This window comes from Mchenga conophoros, linkage group LG17, assembly GCF_057382185.1.
Source record: "Mchenga conophoros isolate Kocher_MC1m ecotype Shallow Benthic linkage group LG17, M_conophoros_male_GT1.1, whole genome shotgun sequence".
NCBI lineage: Eukaryota > Metazoa > Chordata > Actinopteri > Cichliformes > Cichlidae > Mchenga > Mchenga conophoros.
Genome location: NC_140542.1, coordinates 7286843 through 7311400, shown reverse-complemented (window position 1 = coordinate 7311400; position 24558 = coordinate 7286843). Strand labels below are relative to the sequence as shown.

Sequence of the window (24558 nt, the reverse complement as noted above, 5' to 3'; positions counted from 1 at the left end):
TGCTGACTGCATTACACTCAAAATGGGAAAAATGTATAATCGCAGACTGATTTAATTCCATTTAACAAAATTACAAAATGACATCAATCATGCACTCCCTGTTTTTCCAGCAATCAAAACGGGATTTGTGTACTATTCTGCTCAAATCCTGAGCTGGATTTTAATAACTTCTGGAACATGATGAGAAAGAGCATGATCCAATCTAAATTAATTTACCAGCTGGGTTGGGCAGTGCGGAGCAGTGGGAAAGCTGTCTATCTCCTTAAAGAAACAGGAGTTTTATGCGATTTCAAACCACAGAGCCAGGTGGTCCTGGAGCAATGGGCAAAAAGCACACAGGGGAGCACGGAAAGAAACATGGGATAAAAGGAGAAGGGTGCAATTTGGTGGAAAAGATTAGATCAGAAGGATAAGGTGGTTGGATAAGGGCAAACAAAAGAAGGTAAAAGAGAGAGAGAGAGAGAGAGGGAAGTGACTAACAAGTGTCTGTTCTTGGGCTAGTTTTCTGAACTCTCAGTGGACCACTGTTGGAGGAGTGAGCTGGGGCAAAAGAAAGAAGAGGTGGGGGTTGTAAGGTTTGTCACTGAACACCTGCCTCCACTTAACCCCTTTCCCTCTCTTTCTGCTTGAGCTGCCTCTTTCAGCCATCTCCTTTCCACCTACCCGGGCACCCCCTTCTTCCCCGTCATTCATGCGCAGGGCATCCTACGGGCTCACAGGCCAAAGGCTCCTTCTTTTCCCAAACATGGGAGGTCCCTCACAGCAAGGCAGGGGGACTTAGCCGCCCATGCATTCAGCTAGTAAGCAGAGATTTCTTAAAGCTCTAGAAAGCAGTATTGATATTAACACTGACTTGAATATACTGTTGTACAGTGAAAGGAAGTCTGTTACTTTCACATGTATTTTTCTAGCTTTATGCTCGTTCTTCTGGTTCACAAGTCTGTGTGCTTTTATCCCAGTGGCGCTTCATTTAGCACAGACTGATTGTATGCAACCTTTTTGCATTTACAATAAATTAGCTGTGGAAAAAAAGTGCGAGGGCCTTTTCCTGAGGAGCTGATTAGCAGAATCAGGGCAATTGATGCTATGTTGGTTGCGAAGTAGGGAATTATATTCTTATATATTCTACACTCATTGGAAACTGTGTTAGGTACACCTGTTCAATTGCTCCTTAAGCAAATATCTAATTGCCCAATGTTGACTTGGTCAAGTCGATCTGGTGAAGTTCAAACAGAGCATCAGAACTGGGAAGAGAGGTGATTCAAGTGACTTTGAGTGTGGCATGGCTATGGTAATTGAAGGGCTGTCTAAATATTTCGTAAACTGCTGATCTGCTGACATTCTCCCACGCAACCACCTCTAGGGTTTACAGAGGATGCTCCAAAAAGGAGAAAATATCGAGTGAGTGGCAGTTCTCTGGGTGAAAATACCTTGATGATGGCAGAGGTCAGAGGAGAATGGCCACATCGTTTCAAGCTTACTGGAAGGCAACTCAAATAACCACTTGTTGCAAACAAAATACGCAGAAGAGCATCTCTGAACATAAAACACATCCTATCTTGACCACACTAAATGCCAACAGAAGATTGGAGTCTCGATTTTCTGCTGAATATAACACTGAGTTTGTCTCCACAGTCAATCCAGTGAAGCACCTCTAGGTACATGATGGTCGACACCTCTGCAGTAACTGCATCATGCTATCACGTCAATAATAGCATCATGCAGTCTCTTTCCAAAATCTCTGAGGAAAGTTTCCAGTAACTTTCTGAATCTATGCCATGGAGCAATAGGGCACAGAAGGTCAAAGGTCATTGAATCCAGCACTAGTACTACGTACCTATTGAAGTGTCCAGTGAGTGTACATTGGAGCATACCAATTCAGATTTCAGACTCTCTGCACTAAGACCTTAACAATTGCAATCATTTATTCTACCCCGATCACCATTAAGAAGTATATATACTTTTAATTACACTGGCCTTACTTGAATTATGTTGGGCTAAACATCTAAAGCGGCTAAAATTTCAACACCATACTATAAACACACGTTCAAGAGCACTTTACACCACCACGACAGAATGTGCACATTTTCTCACTTTCCCACGATGCAACCAACCCGGCACTCCATCCCAACTGGTGGCTACACCAATTAAAAGCCTGTGTCAGGTCAGGAGTTATTCATTTAACATTAAAGAGAACACGGGGTCCTTCTATTCAGACCCACCACAGGCATCAACTCCCCCTCTCTCCTCCTTTCACCCCGTTTTCCATGCCTCATAAAAGATCTGCCCTTCTCTCTTTCACTCTCTTGTTTGCCCAGTGTCCCTCCTTCATTCACTCGGTCCTTTCCTCTCTTTAGCTCTTCAATTAACCACCTCTCAACAGCCATCCGTCCCTAATCTGGTGGGCATCAGTGAAGGTTATGGTCAACAACAGATAAAACAATCCAGGTTTTAAATGATTACCAATAATCGTCTTGTTTGTTTTTTGTTTTTAGCTTGCTGACCTAGCCTGGACACATCATCGTTACTCCAATAACACACGAGGCAGACATGACACGAGCTGCAGGGGTCACTAAGCTTAAAGAGTGTGTTATACAGTAGGTATCCCAAAGGTGCTTTATTCAGAAACAAGAAGATGCTTTGCTGTTTGAATGCGTCACTGCCTGCCTAACGGTCCAGCAGCATTTTAATGTCCTGTGAACCTCACATTAAACACATGCAGACAAAAATCGCAGCTGTGCAGACAAGATTTAGTGGGAGCTGGGAGAGCCGTAAATAAATGTTGGAAATAGAGACGCCAAGTCAAGTCAGATCAAGACATTTTCACATGAAAATACAGCAGATAAACGTGGTCAGCTCACTGAAAGAGCAACACAATATGGCATTTTTCAAAAATTTTAGTACATCTAAAGAATATAACATATCAAAAACAACTATACGATAAGTCAAATGGAAATTTCTGTGTCCAATAGAGATCATGAGAATTGAAAATTGACTGGAATTTAAAAAAAACAAAACAAAAAAGCAGACTGTTTATTTTTAATGGAAACCTAGTCTGACAGCAGGTCTGACTGCATTCTTGGAGGTCCGGCGGCACCTTTGGGACTAGGCTGAGTCTGATTTTTGAGGAAGTGTACTGATTTGCATGAGTTACTTTACAGATCCTTCCCCTTTTGATTTCTCTGACTGTACTGAAGCATCAGGGTTCAGGGTCACTTAATGAAGAGCTCTCCGAGGGCTTGCAAGTGCTGTTCATGGGTACACTTGAAGGGCATGGCTGCTACTATAATTGACTTCAAACTCCAACCAGGCGGCTCAAAAACATATTTAAAGCAGAACACTTGCAGAAGCCTTTCGGTAACAGCTGTGACATTTATATCAAAGTTGAGAGCAGCTCTTCACGCAGCTTTTTGCAAACAGTGCGAATAAAGCCTTTAAATCTGAAATATTAAATGCGATGACTGTAAATAAGAATTGCATACTGTAAGCAAGATGTCGGTTTATGCGCTGTATATACAAGGAGCTCGTGGGATTACATTGTTGTCCAAATCCTGTCTACCTCTTGGTGTAGCTGTAATTTGTCTGCTGCAACTTTGTGTCCTTGTTTACCCAAAGTCTAACTAGTGTGAAACCTGAAAATCCTGAAATGACGGGCTAAGAGTGAAAGGCAGTAATCCCACTAAATCTCAGCTGTGAGCCTCGCTTTGATAGACACTGTGCTTAGAACGACTGAGCTCCCTGCCTGGGTAAGAGAAAGAGGGGTGAAGGGAAAACACGACAGTTGTGGTAAATAGAAAAAAAAGAGCAGTGAGATGATGAAAACAAGTGGACAGATCAAATACAATTAACCCTCCCCCCTAAAAAGGAAGAAAAAGAACAAAGAATGAGTATGACAGTCAGGAAGAGTATGCACTGTGAATTTAAGAAGTTCCACTTTCAATTAAACTTATACCAAGATGCTCCACTGAGGTGATGGCACTTCTCTAGTGGTCAAAGAGACAGCTAAGCTAGGTAAAAATAACGTAGCTAGCAAGAAAGGCTTGGCCGCTGAAGAAGAAGCTCTGAAGACTGATGTTTTTGTGGCTACAAGTAGTGTCCAAAAAGATCTATGGAGGAAGTGAAGTCTAAGCATGTCTGGGTGCTACTTATTATCATTCAGTTAAAAGGAAATGGATATTTAGAGCAACTAACTGTGTGGCTAATGTGAGCGGTGCTAACAACTTTCTTTCCCAGCGTGTACCACACATGTGCATAGCTGCTACATCCGTTACTGTAATCACTCGTCTCGTCAGTCAATGCACCATTAATCCACAATGTAAAATGTGTGCAGATTTATATGACAGCTAAAGCTAGAGTAAGTATTTCTACTTTTCATTTCAGGTCTTTGATCTTGCCGATTTTTTTCCCCTCCCTTCACGTGCTCGCCTGTGTTTCTAGTCGCGAGGTATAGTTTATGATTTGCTGATAGAGCGGGCAGGCAGAGGTCTTCGGTGGGTCGCTCGAGACAAAAGCTGCTTTTTAGCTCTCGAGGCTGATATCTCCCAGCTCCGCTCCCTTCTGATAGCCGAAGTATGCCGGCTGGGGTGTGGGGGTGGTGGACTGGTGGTGTTTGAGGTAAAGGGCGGGAGGGGCGGATGCTTCCCCTGGCCTCCTCTCCCTGCGGAGGCTGCAGTGAAAATGACTTTACCATGCGATGTGCTGTGGTCGCTCCCACTACGCATGTAACCCAGTCAAACTGTTCTCGTCTTAATCTGATTACTCGGGTTATGCTGGGACGCCATGTACAGAATATCTTATGTAAAAAGCATATTCATGTTTCATGCTTGTACCCCAACCCAATCTCCAACCCCCTTGAAGTGGGCTAGAACCCCCCCCCCCCCCCCCCACATACACACAAACACACACAAGAAGAGAAGGCATATTCAGATAGTTTCTGTAAAAGAAAGAGAGGAAGAGAAGGCAAACTACTCAAAGCGCTTTTAATAATGTATCCATATCTACGTGCATGTTTTGCATGGAGCGATGGGAAAAACAAAGTGTGAGAGAGTAAACAAGGACACCAACACCAGGTGAGCTTTCCTGAGGGCAGCTGGGAGTATTTTTCTCCTCATTTAGCAGTTCATGAAAAAAACCACAAGCTTCCAGATGTGACAGAGGGCATGCACCCTGCTCGCACACACCATAGAGACATGCAGTTACACACACACACCAAAAAAAAGGGAAAATCTGACAGAGAAACAGGCCTCAGTCTAACCCAAAGTAAATGTGTGTGGCACAGATTTACTGTATTTCTAACTAAAGTTAGCGGCAGATCTCTATCGCGAGAATCTTCGTCTCATTAAAAGAAATGTCAGATGAAGGAAACCGAGGGTGAAGACATCAAAGGGGTCTGCAGGGAGCTGAAGAAATCTGGCTTTTAACTCGTTATAAACCCACTGACGGCAGGAATTCTCACTATGAATTCCTACGAGAATCCGTCGTCATGCATCCTCATGCACGTGCACTGAAGTATAACACCTATCGATTTATTTACATACGTGACCTCTTAACTTACCAAGCAGTTCCTAATTGTTACTGACCAACAGGCCACTGTAGTTTGACGTGCATACTCATGGGTCCACACTGAGTACCTGTGGCTCAGTGGTGACCTACATTCCCCTTTTGTTATTCCACGCATATCGGCACTGTGTAAAACCGCTGGCTGCTAATTGCTTTCACATTACAGAGCAGCCGGGTGATCTTGGTGGCTTTCCAAGACCACCAACACTGGGACAGGGGGTGTGCACGTTTGCAAAGGCATACCACCAATCACGCAAAGGCTGCATTACTGTGCAAGCACAGGGTTAAAAAACACGCGGGCTGCTATCTGCCGGCAGTAAAACACCTTTCGTCTATTGTCTTGGAAACTCTTTAACTACTGTTTTTCTTCTAGTTTTATAAGACTTGAGCCAGGAAAGCCTTTTAAAAAAATCTGAATGACTAACTGTCGCATTTAAAGGGAGGAGTCTTTGCAAATTTCTGGAGACATTTTTTTGCACACTGAGTGATGGTATTTGACAATCAACCAGAGTCCTAGGACTTCCGAAACACGTTTACAAGCTTACAATAAATTCATTAGCAATGAGCTATTTGTCCCAATTAAACATGGAAGGGCAGCTGGCAGGAAAATTACAGCTTCCTTAAATAAACTCGCAGGTCTACAGCAAGCACAGAGGCCATTTCTAAATATATCACCTCGCCATAGTCCTACCCTTCAACTCGGTCCAAGTGCACTCTGGTTATCTCGTTTTGATGTGCCTAACATGTTTCAGCCTAATGCAGTTCAGCAAAAGTATCAAACAGATCTAACAGAAATCAAAGAGCCCATTTATCAAGTGCAGAGACATTGGCTTTTTGCACTTGTGAGCAACAGTAAGGACTCTGATGCACTAAATCTTCTGTTTGTCACGACTCGGGGAAGCGCGATCACACAGACGTCATTTGGCCATCAGTGGAACGCTGTTTTTTATGACCAAAATGAGTGGAAGAGTGTCGGCTGTTTGCAGCGATCATAAAGGGGCGCTCAGTTGCCTGGAAATTCAATGTTTGGAGGGGCCGTGTGCTCTCCATGCACGCAAGAACACATATCGAGACAAAAACACAATGTCCACTCCTGCTCAGGGCCGTCATGAGTGTTGGTGGGGGGAGGGGGGGGGGGGGGTTAAGCTAGCCAGCTGGCTGGAGTTAAATCAGGTTTGAATTAAAGGGTAAATGGACTAACAAATCCCAGGGAGTGCAAAGCGAGGGCAGTGAGGAGGAGGGTGGGGGGCAGTGGGTCACCGCCGTCTGACTGAGGACACAGAGGATTGAAAAGAAATGAAAATAAAAAGTGAGGAGAGCAGAACACATTCCAGATCTGAAATAACTATATCTTAGACAGTTTTCACAGCAAACTGTCTGCTTTGGAAATCTTAATAAGTATCGGGGGGGGGGGGGGCTGGGGGCATTAAGATGCTGACAAAGAGTAGGAGAAAACTGAAGGAGGAGAAGGAGGGTTTAGACAAGACGTTGGTCTGCCAAACTCCATCGCAAGTCCCTGCCATGAGTTGTCCAAACTGTTGAACGGTACCAGGAGGGGAAACTTCTAAACCGAATCCATTACTGTTTAAAACTCCCACTCAAACAGTCGTGAATCACCACTGCGGCGATCTGTCTCGATCCAAATTATCAGCGCCGGCCCGTTTAAGATCAGCACGCCAGCCGGGCACGTCAGAAATAATAAGCTCCAATGTCCACAGCAGAGATGTCTCAATATATCTTTCCCCTGTTTAACTATAGAGGTCTGCATACATCTACAGCGACGGGCCGAGAGCCTCGTTGCAAAACATCATTACACAATGCATGCACGGTATAAACAGCTGTACATTTCAATGAAAAGGCCAATAAATATTCTATTTAAGCGCACCGGGGGCCGTGGGTAAACGTCTGGAAAGATGCTGACGCTGTGCCATCTCTTCTTTGCTCCAATTATGGTTGCAACGACATGACAGGTTTTATGTGCCATTAGAGCTTGCTGCGGGACGGTGAAATGCTGGGAATCTGTTTTTTGCTCTGGTAGGAAATAATGCCGCCTCCATGCATTGCTCAACAATTCCAAATTTAATCCTTGGTTGGCTTTTTGTTTTTTGTTTTTTTTAAGACACAAGTGCTGACATGGCATGAGATCACATCATATTTTAGTGTAAAGGGTTTAACGACGTTCATAATCAGGAGCACTTAAACCTGTGTTCCAACTGCTACAATGGCTCAATGAAGTTGAGATAGAGGGCTGAGAGGTAATGAGCTCTTTGCGGGCAAAGCTTAGTGCTGCTGAGGCAGCCACGCAGAGGTTAGACAAACAGGCAGTGGGATCACAAGGGCCTAAGCCTCTTATATAGGCCCCTCTTGTGGAGAAGATCACTGACTTCTGGTGGAGGGATGAAGGTCAGGAGTTTTCAAAGATCGTGAAGGCCTCTGCTCCTCTTTCTACGAAGGCCCCTACCCCTTCCGACATTGCTGCTCGGAGGCTGTTTGTTTCAGTTTAACGGGTCGGATCATTCAGATTCTTGACTGATAGGACTTAGCTGGGAGTAAATTTAAGCCTGCTGTCAGTCAAACACCTCTAGGAAAATATTTTCCCGTCTCAATAACATTCGTAGCCTGCTCAGATTTCTCCGTGCCGAGACAGTTCCATCCCGATCCTCACTCACCTCCTCGTGCTTTAAATCTTTTAATCCCTTTCTGCAGAGAGAAAAAAAACCTCCACTAGTTTTGGACTCCTTTTGCTTCATGAACCTCTTCCTCTTTCCCTCCCCAGGTCCCTTCTCTCCTGCTGGGAGTCACAGGGCAATGTAGTTTCATTTCCTGCCCTGCTGAAATCAATGCTCTCTGAAGACAAGCAGGGGTTAGAGACTTAGAGGGAAGACGGAGACAGATGTATAGAGAGACAGGAAAAGAGAGCAGAGCTAGGTGTGAGAAGACTGCTGGCATGCGGGACACAGCCGTACCAGCACATAACCTTAAAGTGGGGTTGCTTCCAAGTCGGCGTCAGCTTTGATAAACATCTACCGGGAAGTAAAACAACCGTTCAAAGCAGAAATATGAAAAACAGGAGGGCAGCTTTAATGGGTAAATTGAATTTTCCCCTCAACACTCCCCATCATTTTTTATTCGCCTCAAAGACGGATGGGGGAAAAAAAGAAAAGCATTCGGCGTCCCACAGGATAAATGTATGAATTCCTGGTCAGGAGCGAGCCAGCTGACGAGATCCCTCTCCAGCTTATGCCAGGTTCGATACAAACACGAGTTGAGCGAACACAAAAGGAAGAGAAGTGGAGGAGATAACATACATTTTGTCACTTTTAAAACAAAGAGATTCCTGCTCCATGACTGTACCGGATTTTCTTTCATAAGCATTCCTGCAGATCTGACCACGAAACCCACGGGCCGCTCAGACTTCAAACACAGGACTGCCTCCATCATTCTAAGCTCTGGTTAATGCATCCGGACAGTCAGAAGCACATAACCTTCGGTCCTGCTGTTATTTTCACTCATTTGCTACAAAACAGAGACACACTCTGGATAGTTAGGCAACAAAGGAATCAATAACTTTTCACCTTGGAGGGAAAAAAAGTTGCCTTATAGTGAGGCCATCAAGCCAAAAGGGATATGAGTATGGTAACAGCTATTCCTCACCACAATAAAGGGATCTTTGAAGGCTTGCCCAAACTCTTAAGAGTTAAGCATGCCATAATCTGCTAAAATCATGCTACCACCAGGTTTCTTGAGTAAAAGACAAAGTGGAAAATTAGAATCTTAAAGTGAGAATTTTTTTCAAATCTGCATCGTTGAACATTTTTCCTCTTTCACCAAATCCGATCAATGACAGAAGACTTGACCGCACAGGGACAGCAGCTTCCTGGTGGTGCTAAATCAGCCAGATGCCTGGGCAGCAGTGGTTTGGTAGATGGGCATTTAACTGCAGTGACTGCATTTCAGACTCACATCCAAATGAGACCTTTAACTCCAGATTCCTCGGTGAATGCGGTCGACACAGGATTAGAATGGATAGAAAGGGGATTTCCATTTAAGTCAAATTTCTTATGGTCATTTGTGCCTTTTTCCCCTCTATTCATGCTAAGTCACTGTTAGATTTATAGTTGCGTGCTTGCATCTAAATTTTGCCCCTGAAATCTGGTGTCACAATTCACAGGCCGCACATGCAAACAGACCTGTTTTTACCACAAAATGCTGACTTGGCGCCGTTTGTCAGCCTAATGGAAAAAAATGTGCGAGATCAGTCGGACAACGGGACTGTGCTGCCACTTCAAGGCGCAGCCTCTCTCGAGTCTTTTTGTGTGAATCAAGTGGCTGGGTAAACACTGGCTGCTGGGTAAACACTGGCTGCTGGTTAAACAGGGCGCCTGCACGGAGAACAAGGTGACGAGGCTTTGGTTAAACAAACACACTAAGGCCATGTCTCCACTAATGCTAATACAAAGACATTTGCTGAAGGTGACTACGCTGCACTGAAAACACGCTGGATTTAGTAATATTACCCCCTACTTGTTTAGTTAAGTTGGATTGTATTTCTTTAATATATGTATGGACCAAAAGTCTTCACACTAGAGCCAGATGGATGTTTTGGGTGTAAAAAATTCAAATGCTGATATTTTGGCACTTTCCGCCAATGTGTTTCACACACTCTGCCAGATGTGCTGCCGACAGCGCTCAGAGTCGATCCTCTGCTGAACCAACCAGGTGCTGACAATGTTTCTAAATGACTGACTTTCCTTTCCTTCTGTACTGTATTGTTTTTATATATATTGCATTAATTGAGTTACATTGCAATACCAATATATCCATAGAATATAGAGGTGGAATAAGATGGAAATAGTGGCAAAGTAAGTTCAATTCAATTTAGTTTTATTTGTATAGTTCCAAATCTCAACAATAATTGCTTCAAGGAACTTGACATTGTATGGTTAAGATCCTGCAATACTAGAATGAAACCTATGAGCAAGCATTTGGCGACGGTGGGAAGGAAAAACTCCCTTTTAACAGGAATAAACCTCAAACAGAAAAAGGCTCAGGGAGGTGATATGCTAGAGGTCTTTAAGATATGATGGGGCTTGATTCAAGACCTTGTTTGTAAGGAGAAGGCTTTTGAATTAAATTCTGCAATTAACAGGGAGCCAATAAAGAGAAGCCAGTATGGCAGAAATGTGTTTCTCTTTCAGTCAGTTTGAGAGCTCAAAGCCTGCTGATTGGAGCATTTTTATTCCCCAATAACAAACAAAACACATAAATAAAGTGAAAGGAGCTTAGTGTTGTTTTAGCAGATCCCTAAACCTGTTTAGTGGCCAAATCGACTTGTTAAACTGGCAGCTTTACACTAAAAACCTTTTTAATCCCCAAAAGGGAAAAATGCTTCAGCTTCTGGCAACGACGGGATTACAGTTTCTGTGGCCACTAAATGTAATCACAAAGCAATGACAGGCCAAAGACACAGGAAAACACTTCTCTCTGCATCTTATACAAACATAAAAACCTCCTGAGTGCCTGCACGAGAGCCTAAACAGACACATTCAACAAGGAAGCACACAGTTTATTCAAGCCGAACACAAATCATACGATGCCCCGTAAAATCAAATTTCCTGAAGCCCAAATGTGTCTGGTTTAAGTATTTTGCAAGCAGGCTGAAGTCTATATGCCGAGCACTTTCGGCGTGTGCTACGGCTTCGCTCCAGAGGCATGAAAAAAAATGAGAGAGAGAGAAAAAGTAAGAAAAATAAAGATTTGAGCGAAGGATCTGCTGGGAATGATTTTGGAAATTGTGAGAAAAACGCATGTGATACGGTTCTATTAATAACTGCGGAGTGATAAGTTTATACAAATGCCACTGTGGAGCTGATGGTCCAGTGCTTTTTTTGCCGCGTAACCACTGCGTTCTGAAAAGATTACCCACAGAGCCTCAAAGACGCATCAAGAGTTGCGTTGACTACGGAAAAATCTGGCTAAAGATCCCTCTCATGATCTCGCCATGGCTGCAATGAATCATTTGAAAGAATGAAGTGTTTTTGCGTCAGCTGACAGCACAAGATGCCGCTCCATCTCAGCTCTAGTATGAGAAGCCGCGTACTGGCAAACAATCCTGCCAGAAAGCCTGCACGAGTCGTTATCTTTGTTTCCCTGAAGAGCGTAGGAACTGCTGTGGAGCCACCCTGCTCTCAGTTATTGTTGAGTAAACACAAGCAGCTCAGCCAAGAGCAGCATGTCAGTCAGCCAGGCAAAGAAAGGAGAAAAAGTTGAGGAGCCACTCAGAAACTGAAGAGAAGGAGAGGGGGCAAAAGAGACAGTGTGTGTTTGAGAAAGAGAGAGAGGACACAGCCAGGAAAGTGAGAAAGTACAGAAAAGAAAATTAAAAGCATTAGCATGTGATTGCCAGCCAGATAGGAACAGTGCCAATGAGTTTTGATGTCATGCTGATGGTTTTGAAAGGTAGCAGAGGGGTTGACTATTTTCGGATTCTCATCATGCGGGGAAAAAACGTCTGTGTGTCCCCATGAAAACATGCAATGATAGGCAAGGCTTTTCTAAAGAATGCAGATCATCTGCGACCACGAACACTGTGTACTTGTTAGGGCTGAACGATATATCGCATTTGCGATAATATCGCGACATGATCAAGTGCAATTTTCTAACCGCAAAGGCTGCGATTATACTCTGGACATGTCCAAATTCATGGGCTGCATCCTCCTGAGGCCGCATTTGTAGACCGATTACGTCACAGCGACGCGCTGAAGGCTGTCCAAATTACTACCATATCCCAGAATTCATAGCGCGGCCCAGCCAAACTCCAGTTTCCAGCAATGGCGGCCGCTACTAAGTTTTAAAATTACTCATACTAATCTTTCTGGGTCACAAAATAAACTTTTAACATATTTTCAGGCGAGAAAGTAGTTGTGTAAACATCAAATATCTGCTCGGTTTATCAAGATATCCCATATTTGCAAAAGTGCTTCGACGTTTTCAGAGGCGTCTGCTACCCACCAGCTCGACAGCTAGCCGGGAGCTCGAGGGTTACTGATGCGGCCGAGAACGGCACAACTCCCGGCACATCATTTTCAGATCACCGCGGAGTTTCACTGCTCGGGTTAAACGTAATATATAAGTCACTTAGACAACCTAAAAATGTTATTGTTGGGCTTTTTTCAGTGTTTTGTTTGTTCGTGAGTAAATCGGTTTGGCTGAGATTAAAGTTATTAGATTAGATAAAATAAAACTTTATTAATCCCCCGGGTGGGTTCCTCCTTGGTTTTCACACAGCTGACTAAACGTCAAACAGAAAACTTATTAAACAGAAGTATGAGACAGTCGAGAATTTACACCAGTGTCTGGTTATATTTTAGATAGCAAGAAGCAGACGGCCGAGTTTATTAAACTCCACCGAGACAGCGGTGACGCTAATCAGAACTAGACCGTCCAATTTCACGCCTTTAAATTTTAAAGGCGTGTTTGTGTGTGTGTTTATACAATTGCTATTATGTTTGCACTTTATGTGTAATGTTACTGACTGCAGAGATCAGTAAGATGTGTGTATTTTTTATTTATTAGTTTTATTTATTTAATATTATTTTTTAATTGAATGACTGTCTAGTAGTTCACAGATGTCGAAAAACTGAGTGTGGTAAAGCCACTGATTTTTTTTATGTATATTTCTGCAATCTGCACATTGTACTGACTTTCATTTTAATGTTTACACCAGGGTTCCTTGTCAGCACTTTATGCTCAGATGTTTGTAAGCTAAAAATAAACTATTGTGTATGTTCAAATATACTGTTGTGATTGAAGAAGTTAAATAAAAATGTCAGTCATCAATTCATGCATCACCTCATGTCATCATAACAGAGGTCTGTCTTCCAGGAAAGAACAGTTTAAAATTAATGTAATATAGTATTGGCCATACTATATGATGTATTGCTTGTCTTTGTTTAATAATACAGAAGACAAAGACCTTAAAAAATAATCGCATATCGCATCGCAATCGCAATATTGGGGCAAAAAATCGCAATTAGATTATTTTCCATAATCGTTCAGCCCTAGTACTTGTTTAATGCTTTTGACCATTCCTCCAGTGTCACCTATCAAAGTGAACACTCCTCCTCAGGCTGGTTAACCCTAACACACAGAGAGAAAAAGATCACGGCAATCAACCTACACAGAGGCTTGTGTGCAGTCCTCCAAGCAGCTAAACAGACATTATGCTGTGCGTAAGTCAAGCGCTCAACAAGTAGGCCTAAACAGGAAAGGGAATTATCCAAGTTGTGTCCACCACGAAGAGGAAGAATGAAAAAAACAACAACAAATAAAGGTCGTAGAACCACCGAGGAGAAATCAGTGAAAAAGTCTGTGTATGTGGCATCTGTCTTCTCTGAGACACAAGTTAAATGTTAAAGGACCCACATCGACACAAATATGGACAACTGTGTCACCCATAATCAGTTGTTCCACATATTTTTGACACTGCCCCCAAGTGGAAGTATGCAGCTACCACAGATGTGGGTCTGAGGCCTTCGGTCCAGCTGCTGTGACCAGATGATGAGTTGATTTAGTGCAAAATGCTGCACATTGTGTGGTTAAAGCATCACAACTCTGATGACTTTCTGCATTTCTCTCTTTTAGATCTTTGTATTCTTTGGATTTTGAAGCTTTAGCCATAGAAAGGTTATCTCAGACTTAAGTGTTATGGACTAACATATTACTAATTGAATGCAGAAACAAAATAGCAGATTAAAAGAGAATGCCAAACCCTATACTTAAACAGCTGTGAAGAAACGACACGCATATTTCTAGTTTTGCACACAAATATGACAGTGCCATCTCTCTTAATAATCCATAAAGTGAACATATCTTTCATGGAAAACAAATATTGATTTTTTTTTGGCAGTGACGCCCATTAAATTGGGGGTATTTCATCCCCTTGGTGGGAGCCTGGTGTTGTACAAAGATTTAATTGTGGCTGAACTGAGATCTGCCCGTCTGCTTCCAGTAGGAGTTTCTCAAGTCCTTAATGCTAGACAAACAGGGCTTAAAAAGATTTACTCTGGCACATACAGGAGAGTTTAAAAAGCCATGTTTCATCCGAACCCCTTATTAAATGAAATGTAGCATGATCTCCACATATTAAGCACGAGCTGTGAAGGACACTTGCAAAGCAGTAATTTGATAAAACTCGAACAAGGAGTGGGGCTTCAGTGACATTTAGAGCTCTTTAAAGCAGCACCCTTTCCCCACGGTCCACAACGCGAAACCGTGCCAAGTCCGTATGGAAAATTGATATGCAGTATGTGTGGCTTATTCCATTAGACTCATTAAAGTGTCACTTTGTCATCAGCACAGTCTCTCTCTTAAAGCCTACCTTACAACTGCAGCAAAGGACTCATTGTGTTGTGTGTATAAAATACAGCACAGAGCTTTTTTTTTCTTTTCTTTTTTTAATGTGGCAGGAGTAATTTGTCTTCCAGGCAGCAGCCAAAAGACATCAACACAGAAAGTATCAAATGGAAGGTATAGAAAGCAAGTTCATTTGCGGTTGGACGTATACGGTACAGGTCAGTCGGCGGGAGCGGGAAAATATGGCCAATTAATGCTCTGCTCTGGAGAACGCCACCCTAATGCAGCTTATTTCCCCGCTCAGTCTAGACTCTCACTCTGCTAAAATCATTCAAGTGCCATCTACACACTGGCTCCTCAACTGCAGCACCAAAGCCTGAACCGATGTTGTTTCTCCTTTTTTCTTAATCCAGACCGCAGTTCCCTGAACCCTGTAGAGGTTTTTTCCTTTCTAACAGGCTGACCTCCTGTGCAGACAGTAAATTGCAGGAAAAAGGTTTTCACGCTTGGCTACAGTTTGTAGTGGCAGAAACTTTATCAAACGTCTCCAAAGAGGATCTGAGTGCAGCGCTTTTAGCCTCTGATTAAACGCTGCCTCTCCAAGGAAAACCTTGCCACTAAAACACCACCCTGCTCCACTGAGTCCGATTTGTGGAAATGGGAGCATTTTTCTTTCTCTCTTTTTTTTGGTTTCTGCCAGTATTGCGCAAATGCAGGAAATTTACACTTCTCGTCGTTCACAAAAAAAAGGCTTTTGCCTCACTTGGCAGAGCAGATATACAAAAGAAAGGAAACTCAAATCTAGCTCTCCTTTTTAAAAAAATTCCTTTGACAACCCAACTACTGACAGCATATTATCAGGACATTCCAGCCAAGCAACATAAGGAAAGTTCTTCTGAATCTCCTATTATGTGAATACTGCAATTGTGGGTCTTATTAGGGGGAAAAAAACAACCAAAAAAGTTGCACTCAAAGAGTCATTTGATATCTTGAACCTTTTTATTATCATTTGGAAGCAAATTACCTGCTGGCTCTACATCATTTAAACAATTATCACACAATATTCTCCAAAACAGTTTGCCCCGTGGCAGCACTGAGGCACGCCGAGCCTCGGCAAACACATGTGCCTAATAACGAGTGGGAAGTAGGTAATTGCCAGTGCACGACATAGTTTACACACCGGCGCTTTAAATCAGTGACATAAAACAGAGTTTAAGCTTATGATTTACAGGCGTGTGCTGATTAAATTAACGTCTATGCTTTTTCTCCCAGTTTCGCACACTCAGAACTGAGTCAAGCTGTCTCAAAATATGTAGATGTGTGTGTGTGTGTGTGTGTGTGTGTGTGTGTGTGTGTGTGTGTGTGTGTGTGTTTAAAAAAAAAGACATACATCTCTTTCACACACACGCTTCCTGCCACATTCTTTTGCGTCTGCCAAAAGCTTTTAGAGATCCTCGGCAGTTGATGCCTGACTTAGTGTAATGTGCAATGTCAAGAGCGGAGGAGTGGAGTTTTAGACGCGGCCGGGTCATCGATCTTAAAGAGATGTACCACTCGAGACCGAGCCAAACATTTGCCAGAGCATCTGGATAAAACGCTGAATAATTTGAAATAGGCACTCTCAAAGTGAGAAACGTGCCATCACATGCACTGCGCAGCTTAAAAAATACAAAATAAAAATCAGCAGGAGTGGCTGATATGTAAAATTTTTAACAAGTCCTCATAAAAGAAACGAAACCACAAATTCTGAGCTTTCTTTTTCACTTCATGTGGTCTGTTCCCCCAAATAAGAGTCTAAGAAAACACCAGGAGACATAAAACAGTCCAGATAGGCATGTCAGTGGCAGACGCACCAGGACAAGCTCCTACACACTCAGCCTGTAAGACCAATTGGATTTTCCAGGGGTGAAGTGCCTTTATTGTCAACAGTGTGTCCCACTGAAAACTGTACCGCGTCAGCTCCACCCGGCATGATTTATAGCCTTCCCAAGTGTTATTAAACGGCTAAATGCAATTCTAAACACATTTCCCATAGTCCCTGCCCTGCACTGGACCTTTTCATGCCCAGAGGTGAATGTCCCACATTCAGGAACATTTACACAGTTTACATGGATTTAAAACATTTTTTGTCCATTTGGTTTTAGGAATTTGTCATAAGATTATCACTGAGCCGACAGATGAACATGCAGTGCTTATCTCCATGTTTAAATAAAAAGGTGGGACTTTTTAGCATGGCTGCTTTTAGCTGAAATCTGATTTCCACGCGGTTCCACCTGGGTTCAAACTCAGGTGATTCAAACAAAAAAAAGCCCTGCTGGCACAGCAAAAATAAATAAAAAAATAAAATAAAATCATGTTTGGACAAAAAATAAAAAGCCCTGTTAAACTTTAGGTGGCCTTTTTTTTTGTCCCCCACTCTGCACAAATGCATGGCAGTAACATTTGTGATTTACAAGTGAAGCAGTGCCTATAAGAATAAAATCTCACGATCTGTTGGTTTTAGCACCCTGAGGGCTGATAGTGATGCCTAAACTGCTTTTGGCAAGTAGAGGGAATGCACGGGGAAAATCATCAAATTTCCTACAATCAGCCAATGGTGTACATTAACTGACATTGTCTAATCCTGCAAATGAAGAAAGTATTTCCTTAGGTTTAAAATGTTTTCTGAAAGGGTGCACAGATTTTTAACCACTAATTGGCACACCCTTTTGCATGTCCACCATATAAAACAAAATCCTTCCCTGCGGCCGGGGAAACGCCTGACCTTTCCTGGAAATGCTCGCATTTAAACTACAGTGACAGACTTGTGACCTCCGACCTCTTCAATGGAAGCACACAGCCTGCCCAGCGCACCAGACGGCGGCAAATAAAGACAACAACGACCACACTTTAAAGATTCCTCTTTGTCCCGTTTGCTCCGTTGCAACCACAGTACAGCCCCTGATCACTTTGTCCGGAATTATTGTCTTAACATTTGATTACAGTGAAACCGCACTGTTGTTCCTCTCTGACTCTGCCGAAAAAGACAGCATTGTCCACAAACATATCCTGGAGCTGCTGTGATTAAGGGATAAAAAAAAGCTTGCAAATGAGTGTCATTAATGTGCAGCACACCAGTAAGTTTCATCATAAAGTGACATTCATTTAAATGGAGAGAGAAAATCAGAATGAAAGTCACTGGAAGCAGCAGCTGCCGATTATCTCTGGGAGAAAAGGATTCTGAAGCTTTTTTTGTTTATAGATGATATTAGTTGAAGAGGGTGCCATGGGAGTTTTCTTCATGGAAAACAGTATTAGTATTTCAAAATTAATTTTCAGAGTATTTTCCCTCTGGATCGTATGTGGGTGGGTGGGAAAAACAGTCATTTCCACTTGTCTCTTTCCAGATATGAAGTACCTAAAGGATCAGGGGGTTTGGCTCCTCTCCACTTCATATTCAACCATTAAACTCCATTTGAGGAATAAGTTATAGCTAACTCATCCACTTAAGTAATGTGAATTAACATTCCTCTCTGCCTCAGAGCAAAAAAAAGAGAGGACTGAGGATACAGAGAGGAAAGAGAAAGAGAGAAAAAAGACAGGCCTTGGTGAAATGCTTGATGCCCAATACAGGAAATGCTGCACACCTTCACTGTAAATAACAGTTGAAAAGGCATTTATGGAGGACGGGGATAATCCAAGCAAACCCCGAAAAACTTTCCGGAGACAATTCATCACTACTGGTCTGGATGGGGAGGATTGTTTCATACACTATAAACACTTAAAAGCCAGGACAAAGGAGGAAAATGCCTTCCAGGAGCAGCTTCGTAAACAATTCAAACTCAATTCAAACTCAGTTCAATCACACTTATGGGAATCAGCCACAGGCCACTCGCATTTGCTATCAGGTCATCTTTAACTTTAAGATGCCAGCACTGCACAGGCACACATGGCTCTGTGCAGTGCAAACTGCAGTGAGAGAGTCCGGACACACAAATAAACTATAATAAAGAGTTATTTAAATGTCTGTGTTGAAGGATACACGTATACGTAAACCGAATCCTGTTTCCAAGAGGCCACAGGCTTCTGGAGCCCATGCATGCATCCCCATCATACTGCCTTCATCAGCGATAACCCCTCCCGCCATCAACCAAACCTAACACTACATGCAGTGGTTGTTTGCCTTTTAAATAAGCCTTCACACATTCCTTATCTTTAACGCTCAGATTTTTGAGGGGCGTGGTTAGAGTGGGCACAATGGGCATCCAGCTGACTCGTTAAGAGCCCCCCTATTGTCCGCCACTGGAGTGGAGTATTTCCCCGTGCCGAGCCTTCAGAATGACAATGGGACGATAATCTAAAAAACCAAAGATCATTTGCATGAGAAGAGAGGCTGAACGATGGCCGGCAGTATGGGGTCACTTAACAGATGATTTCAGGAGCCACAGACAAAAAGTCGGCCTAAAATATACAAGCAAAATGTAAACATGGGGATGGATGGCTTGAACCGTCTTTACAGCACGTTAAAATAAAAGAAGCGCAACGCCGCAGCGGAGCGCGTTGGGAACATGTTGGAAGCCCTTGCAGGAGTTTTTCGTCAAGGCTGACAGATTAGAAAGTTGAATGTCAGCAGAGGAGAGTAGGAAAATGGATGATTTTAGAAGTGAAGGCTAAGGAAAAAAAGTTTTGGGAGACTCACCAGACGCGCTCAGGTCCAGGACACTTTGGAGGAGCAGGGCGATCCAGAGCGCGCATGGTGGACATCTCCAGAGTCGCTGGTTCGCCGCTGCCCGGTTTAGATACATTCCTTCGGTTGTGTGTTAAACCTTTCCACGCTTTTCACATCCACCACACACAATAATCAATTTCGAGTCCGTCCCCCTACAAAAAAAAGTAATATAACCCCAACAATAATAATAATAACCACTCTAAGCTCGGCGTTTTGATCAGTTCTAGGTCGTTTCAGCAGTTTTTTCAAAGCCCACCAAAACTCTCCCTAGGATGAAAACAAATTGGTGCTTCTTGAAGAAAGCTGTCTCCGTCTGTCCTGGCTTCTGTGCCTTTCCTCTTCGCTCGAGCCCAGCTCCGCTTTGCCTCCTCTCAGTCTGTCTCTCTCTCCCTCTCCGACTGAGCGCAATCCTTCCAGCAAACTTCATCGGGAGAAGTTGTGCCCACAGAAGCCACATGGCTCTGATTAGCCAAGTGTCGCCATCGTGCGTGCACTACAGGAACTGTCCGGAGGGCGGTCAGAGTCTACCTCGTGTGTGTTTTTTTTATCTGTGAGTGAAATATCTGAGGAGTATTCAGTTTTTAGATGGAGACCCCGCATTTGTGCTTCCTGCTTTACTTCAATCACTAAAACGCTTAATAGAAGAGATCAGTGATTCAAATCTCTGCCGTAAAATTCACGACAACTGAATTTATATCTACAGCTGTTTATATCGAACTATAAAGTGCATCCTATAAACTTAAAAAACGAACGTATTTGTTGTTCTTTTTTAAAAATTTGCATATTGGTTGCATAGTTTTATATATTGACCCATTTTATATTTGTTATGTACAATTTGGGGCTTTTCCAGATAAATAAAGTATAGCAATTAATAAACAAAAATCAACAATTAAAAGAAGACAGCATTCCCTCTAAGCCACGTGTAAACAGATTCCCTGGATCCAGAAGTCATATTTTCTTGAGAACATCAAATCAAAGTCTACCAGTTGCTTTTTCCTTTTTAATCTGACATGTGATTGTAAAGATACTGCGAGATCTGTGCATCTTTGTACCCAATTTCACCATGGTGAAGAGTCCTTTCAAAAGTTCCTGGATCCAGATCCAGATCGGCTGCACCTTTGGTAAAAAATGTTCATGCAAATCCCTTTTTTTTTAGTGCAACCAAACCAAACCAATCCCATAACTTCCTTGGTGGAGGTAATTAAATAACCAAAGAAAGCTTCTCAGTTCCCTGCAGGCTGAGAGGCACTAAACAGCCTTTTTGTTCGAGCTGTCACTGGTACACATGATTTATAAGGTCCAGTGGTTACAAGAAGGAAAATATTCTCTAATGAAAAAAATACACGCTAAATACACTTATAAGAAATTCAAGGAGTGTGAACTGAAGTTACCCTTATGATTGTGCTTTATTGCACTAATGATGTTTAAGGGAACGTTTAGGTTTTCCAACAAAGTGTAGAACCTTCACACTTTTTGAAGTCTTTTTTTTTTTAAACGAACACCACTTCCTGTTTCCTGTGAGCTAACTCTTTAGAAGATCAAATTAAAGTGATTTAAGAAACTGCAAATGGAGCTTAACTGATCTCTCTGTATTAACTGATAATGATCCATCTGGTGCTGTTCAGTATAGTTTTTCTTTAATATTTTTAATTAGATGAATAATGTAACATACTAAAAAACAACATATGCAAATGTTTAACTCATTTTACATGCATTAAGTGTATAAAACAGATGAAAGCTGGAAAGTTACAAAAAGAAAGAAAAGACAATGTTCTCTTGTGCCTGGACACACACACACACACACACACACACACACACACACACACACAGACACACATCTCAGTATAACTATTCAGACGTTTACAATACGACTGACCAAATTCACTTCTCCTCTGTAAATCCACATTCTGTTTAATTTCACTCTGCTGACTTCTGGATTCTGTGTGTGTGTGTGTGTGTGTGTGTGTGTGTGTGTGTGTGCACGGAGGATTTTGAAAGCCATTTTGGGGAGCAGGAAAAAGAATGGTAGCAATTTAGTATCTCTGGTTCTCCAGTGCAGCGACCCACCTCTGCTCATTAGAGGGAAACATCATCCTCTCTGAGGTATGTTTTGATTTAGCTGTAACAGAATAAAGGAACAGTGTGCATAAATAATGCTCGACACTGAATTATTTGCCAGACTCAAGAAGTGGGTTGCTCGCAAGCAGCAGTACTTTACCCTGCACTTTGTCAGCCCCAAGAGTCCAGAACATGTCATGCCTGTCTCATGATCCTCTTTCCCTTTCTTAAACCCATATAGACTCAAAGTCATCCCAGAGTACAGGGATAACACTCTTCTAACCCACCGTAAACCCTGGTGCATTCAGTGGTCTGTACAGTGGCCCTAAGAGGTCAGTGCACTGCAACATAGAAAACACACAAATAAACAGAAACAGACACAAGAAAATTAACTAAAGTCCTTAAAGCTGACTTGGTCTGCGTTTATTATTATTTAATCTGTTATAGTAATAAATGGATCACATTAAACATGAACAAAGTTTCAATAATAATCTCATCATATGTGCAAAGCAACCCAAATGAGCCAAAAGCTCTCAGGGGTTCAGACTTCCCTAAATGCTCATCTTCAGGTAGATATCCCTAATGTGGCCATCTCAGGCTCACAGCACTGGTTGTGGGAACAGAAGCCCCACCCACATGCTTTTCAAACCTTCTGTCTACAAGAGGCAGTCAGTCAAATTTAAAGATAGGTGAAATGGAGCTAAAAAGGTCTGTTTCAGTCCGTGGGCGAACTGAGTGTCTGCACAGAGGCCCAGTGTGACAAATAAGGATTGTTTGGAATTGTTAAGCACACAAAGATACTCCAGCAGAACCTGACAATTAAAAACATGGAGCTGGCAGTTAGTATGACAAGTGCCCTTTAGACACATTATTCTCCACTGTGTGACTCTGTTCACTCTGTAGCCAAAACTTTAATTGCTGATCCTTACAAGTCCCTGGGGATTTAATTTGACTGACTTATACTGAACACCTTTAAATAAACAAGACTCTTGTCTCGAATTGAAAGATTGCTGTCTTTTTCCAACTACAAAACCAGTCTTCTTGTTTAACCTGAGATATCCGCTGACATTGGAAAAACTGTTTTCAGTTACCTTAAACTTGAAATGGTATGAATTGTAAGCTGTCCTAAAATGAATTACACCCCTTGGTGTTCTCAAAGCGTCATTGTTGCACGCTTTATGATTCCTGCAACTGTTTTTATCCATTTCTTGTATTGTTTATTTATGTTATTTCCATCTGCTAGCTGCATTCTTGTAATTGTTATTGTTCTCAAGTCTCTCTTGAAATGACAGATTAAATGAAGTTTCAGTTAAAACCATCAAATACTCACAAACAAGCAAATCCAGAAACTTCAAGCTCTCTCAAGACTGTTCTGTGTTAAATTTCTTTAATGCCGTGGATTGTATATCAGCACACTTTTGCAGTCTCCTTGGTCTGCAACTACTGGAGTAGCTGAGGAAATTAGGAATACATTGATTACGATGGTTGAGAGATATAAAGCAGCCGACTGAAACAGCTGCCTGATCCTCTGATCGAAACCAGGGCTGCGGTCAGTTCATGTAAATAAATATGGCAATTCATGACAAATGAGTGTTCAGCTGCACTTTAACTCGTTACATGTAAGAAGTCTTTCATACCCGAGTTTAAAGCTGGCAAGAGGGAATTTTCTTTTGAAGATATACTTCTGCTTAAGTAAATTTATGGTGGAGGAGTGGTGAATTTCGGACACTGAAATACAGTGGGGCAAAAAAGTATTTAGTCAGCCACCGATTGTGTAAGTTCCCCCACTTAAAATGATGACAGAGGTCAGTAATTTGCACCAGAGGTACACTTCAACTGTGAGAGACAGAATGTGAAAAAAAAATCCATGAATCCACATGGTAGGATTTGTAAAGAATTCATTCGTAAATCAGGGTGGAAAATAAGTATTTGGTCACCTCAAACAAGGAAAATCTCTGGCTCTCACAGACCTGTAACGTCTTCTGTAAGAAGCTTTTCTGTCCCCCACTCGTTACCTGTATGAATGGCACCTGTTTGAACTCATCATCTGTATAAAAGACACCTGTCCACAGCCTCAAACAGTCAGACTCCAAACTCCGCCATGGCCAAGACCAAAGAGCTTTCGAAGGACACCAGGAAAAGTATTGTAGACCTGCACCAGACTGGGAAGAGTGAATCTACAATAGGCAAGCAGCTTGGTGTGAAAAAATCAACTGTGGGAGCAATCATCAGAAAATGGAAGACATACAAGACCACTGATAATCTCCCTCGATCTGGGGCTCCACGCAAGATCTCATCCCGTGGGGTCAAAATGATCATGAGAACGGTGAGCAAAGATCCCAGAACCACACGGGGGGACCTGGTGAATGACCTGCAGAGAGCTGGGACCAAAGTAACAAAGGTCACCATCAGTAACACACTACAACGGCAGGGAATCAAATCCCGCAGTGCCAGACGTGTTCCGCTGCTGAAGCCAGTGCATGTCCAGGTCCGTCTGAAGTTTGCCAGAGAGCACATGGATGATACAGCAGAGGATTGGGAGAATGTCATGTGGTCAGATGAAACCAAAGTAGAACTTTTTGGTATAAACTCAACTTGTCGTGTTTGGAGGAAGAAGAATACTGAGTTGCATCCCAAGAACACCATACCTACTGTGAAGCATGGGGGTGGAAACATCATGCTATGGGGCTGTTTTTCTGCCAAGGGGACAGGACGACTGATCCGTGTTAAGGACAGAATGAATGGGGCCATGTATCATGAGATTTTGAGCCAAAACCTCCTTCCATCAGTGAGAACTTTGAAGATGAAACGAGGCTGGGTCTTCCAACATGACAATGATCCAAAACACACCGCCCGGGCAACAAAGGAGTGGCTCCGTA

The 24558-nt window shown here is 42.6% G+C and overlaps 1 protein-coding gene across 1 annotated transcript in view; it reads right to left on the bottom strand.

The window, feature by feature from the left end:
* The window catches only part of LOC146555009 (inactive tyrosine-protein kinase transmembrane receptor ROR1-like), a 138052-nt gene extending 118052 nt beyond the window's left edge, over positions 1-20000 (bottom strand). The window contains exon 1 of the mRNA XM_085250988.1: positions 19592-20000. Within this exon, the coding sequence (XP_085107114.1) occupies positions 19592-19697 (106 nt within the window). The 5' untranslated portion in view covers positions 19698-20000. The remainder of the gene's footprint in view (positions 1-19591) is intronic.
* Between the last annotated feature and the right edge of the window lie 4558 nt (positions 20001-24558).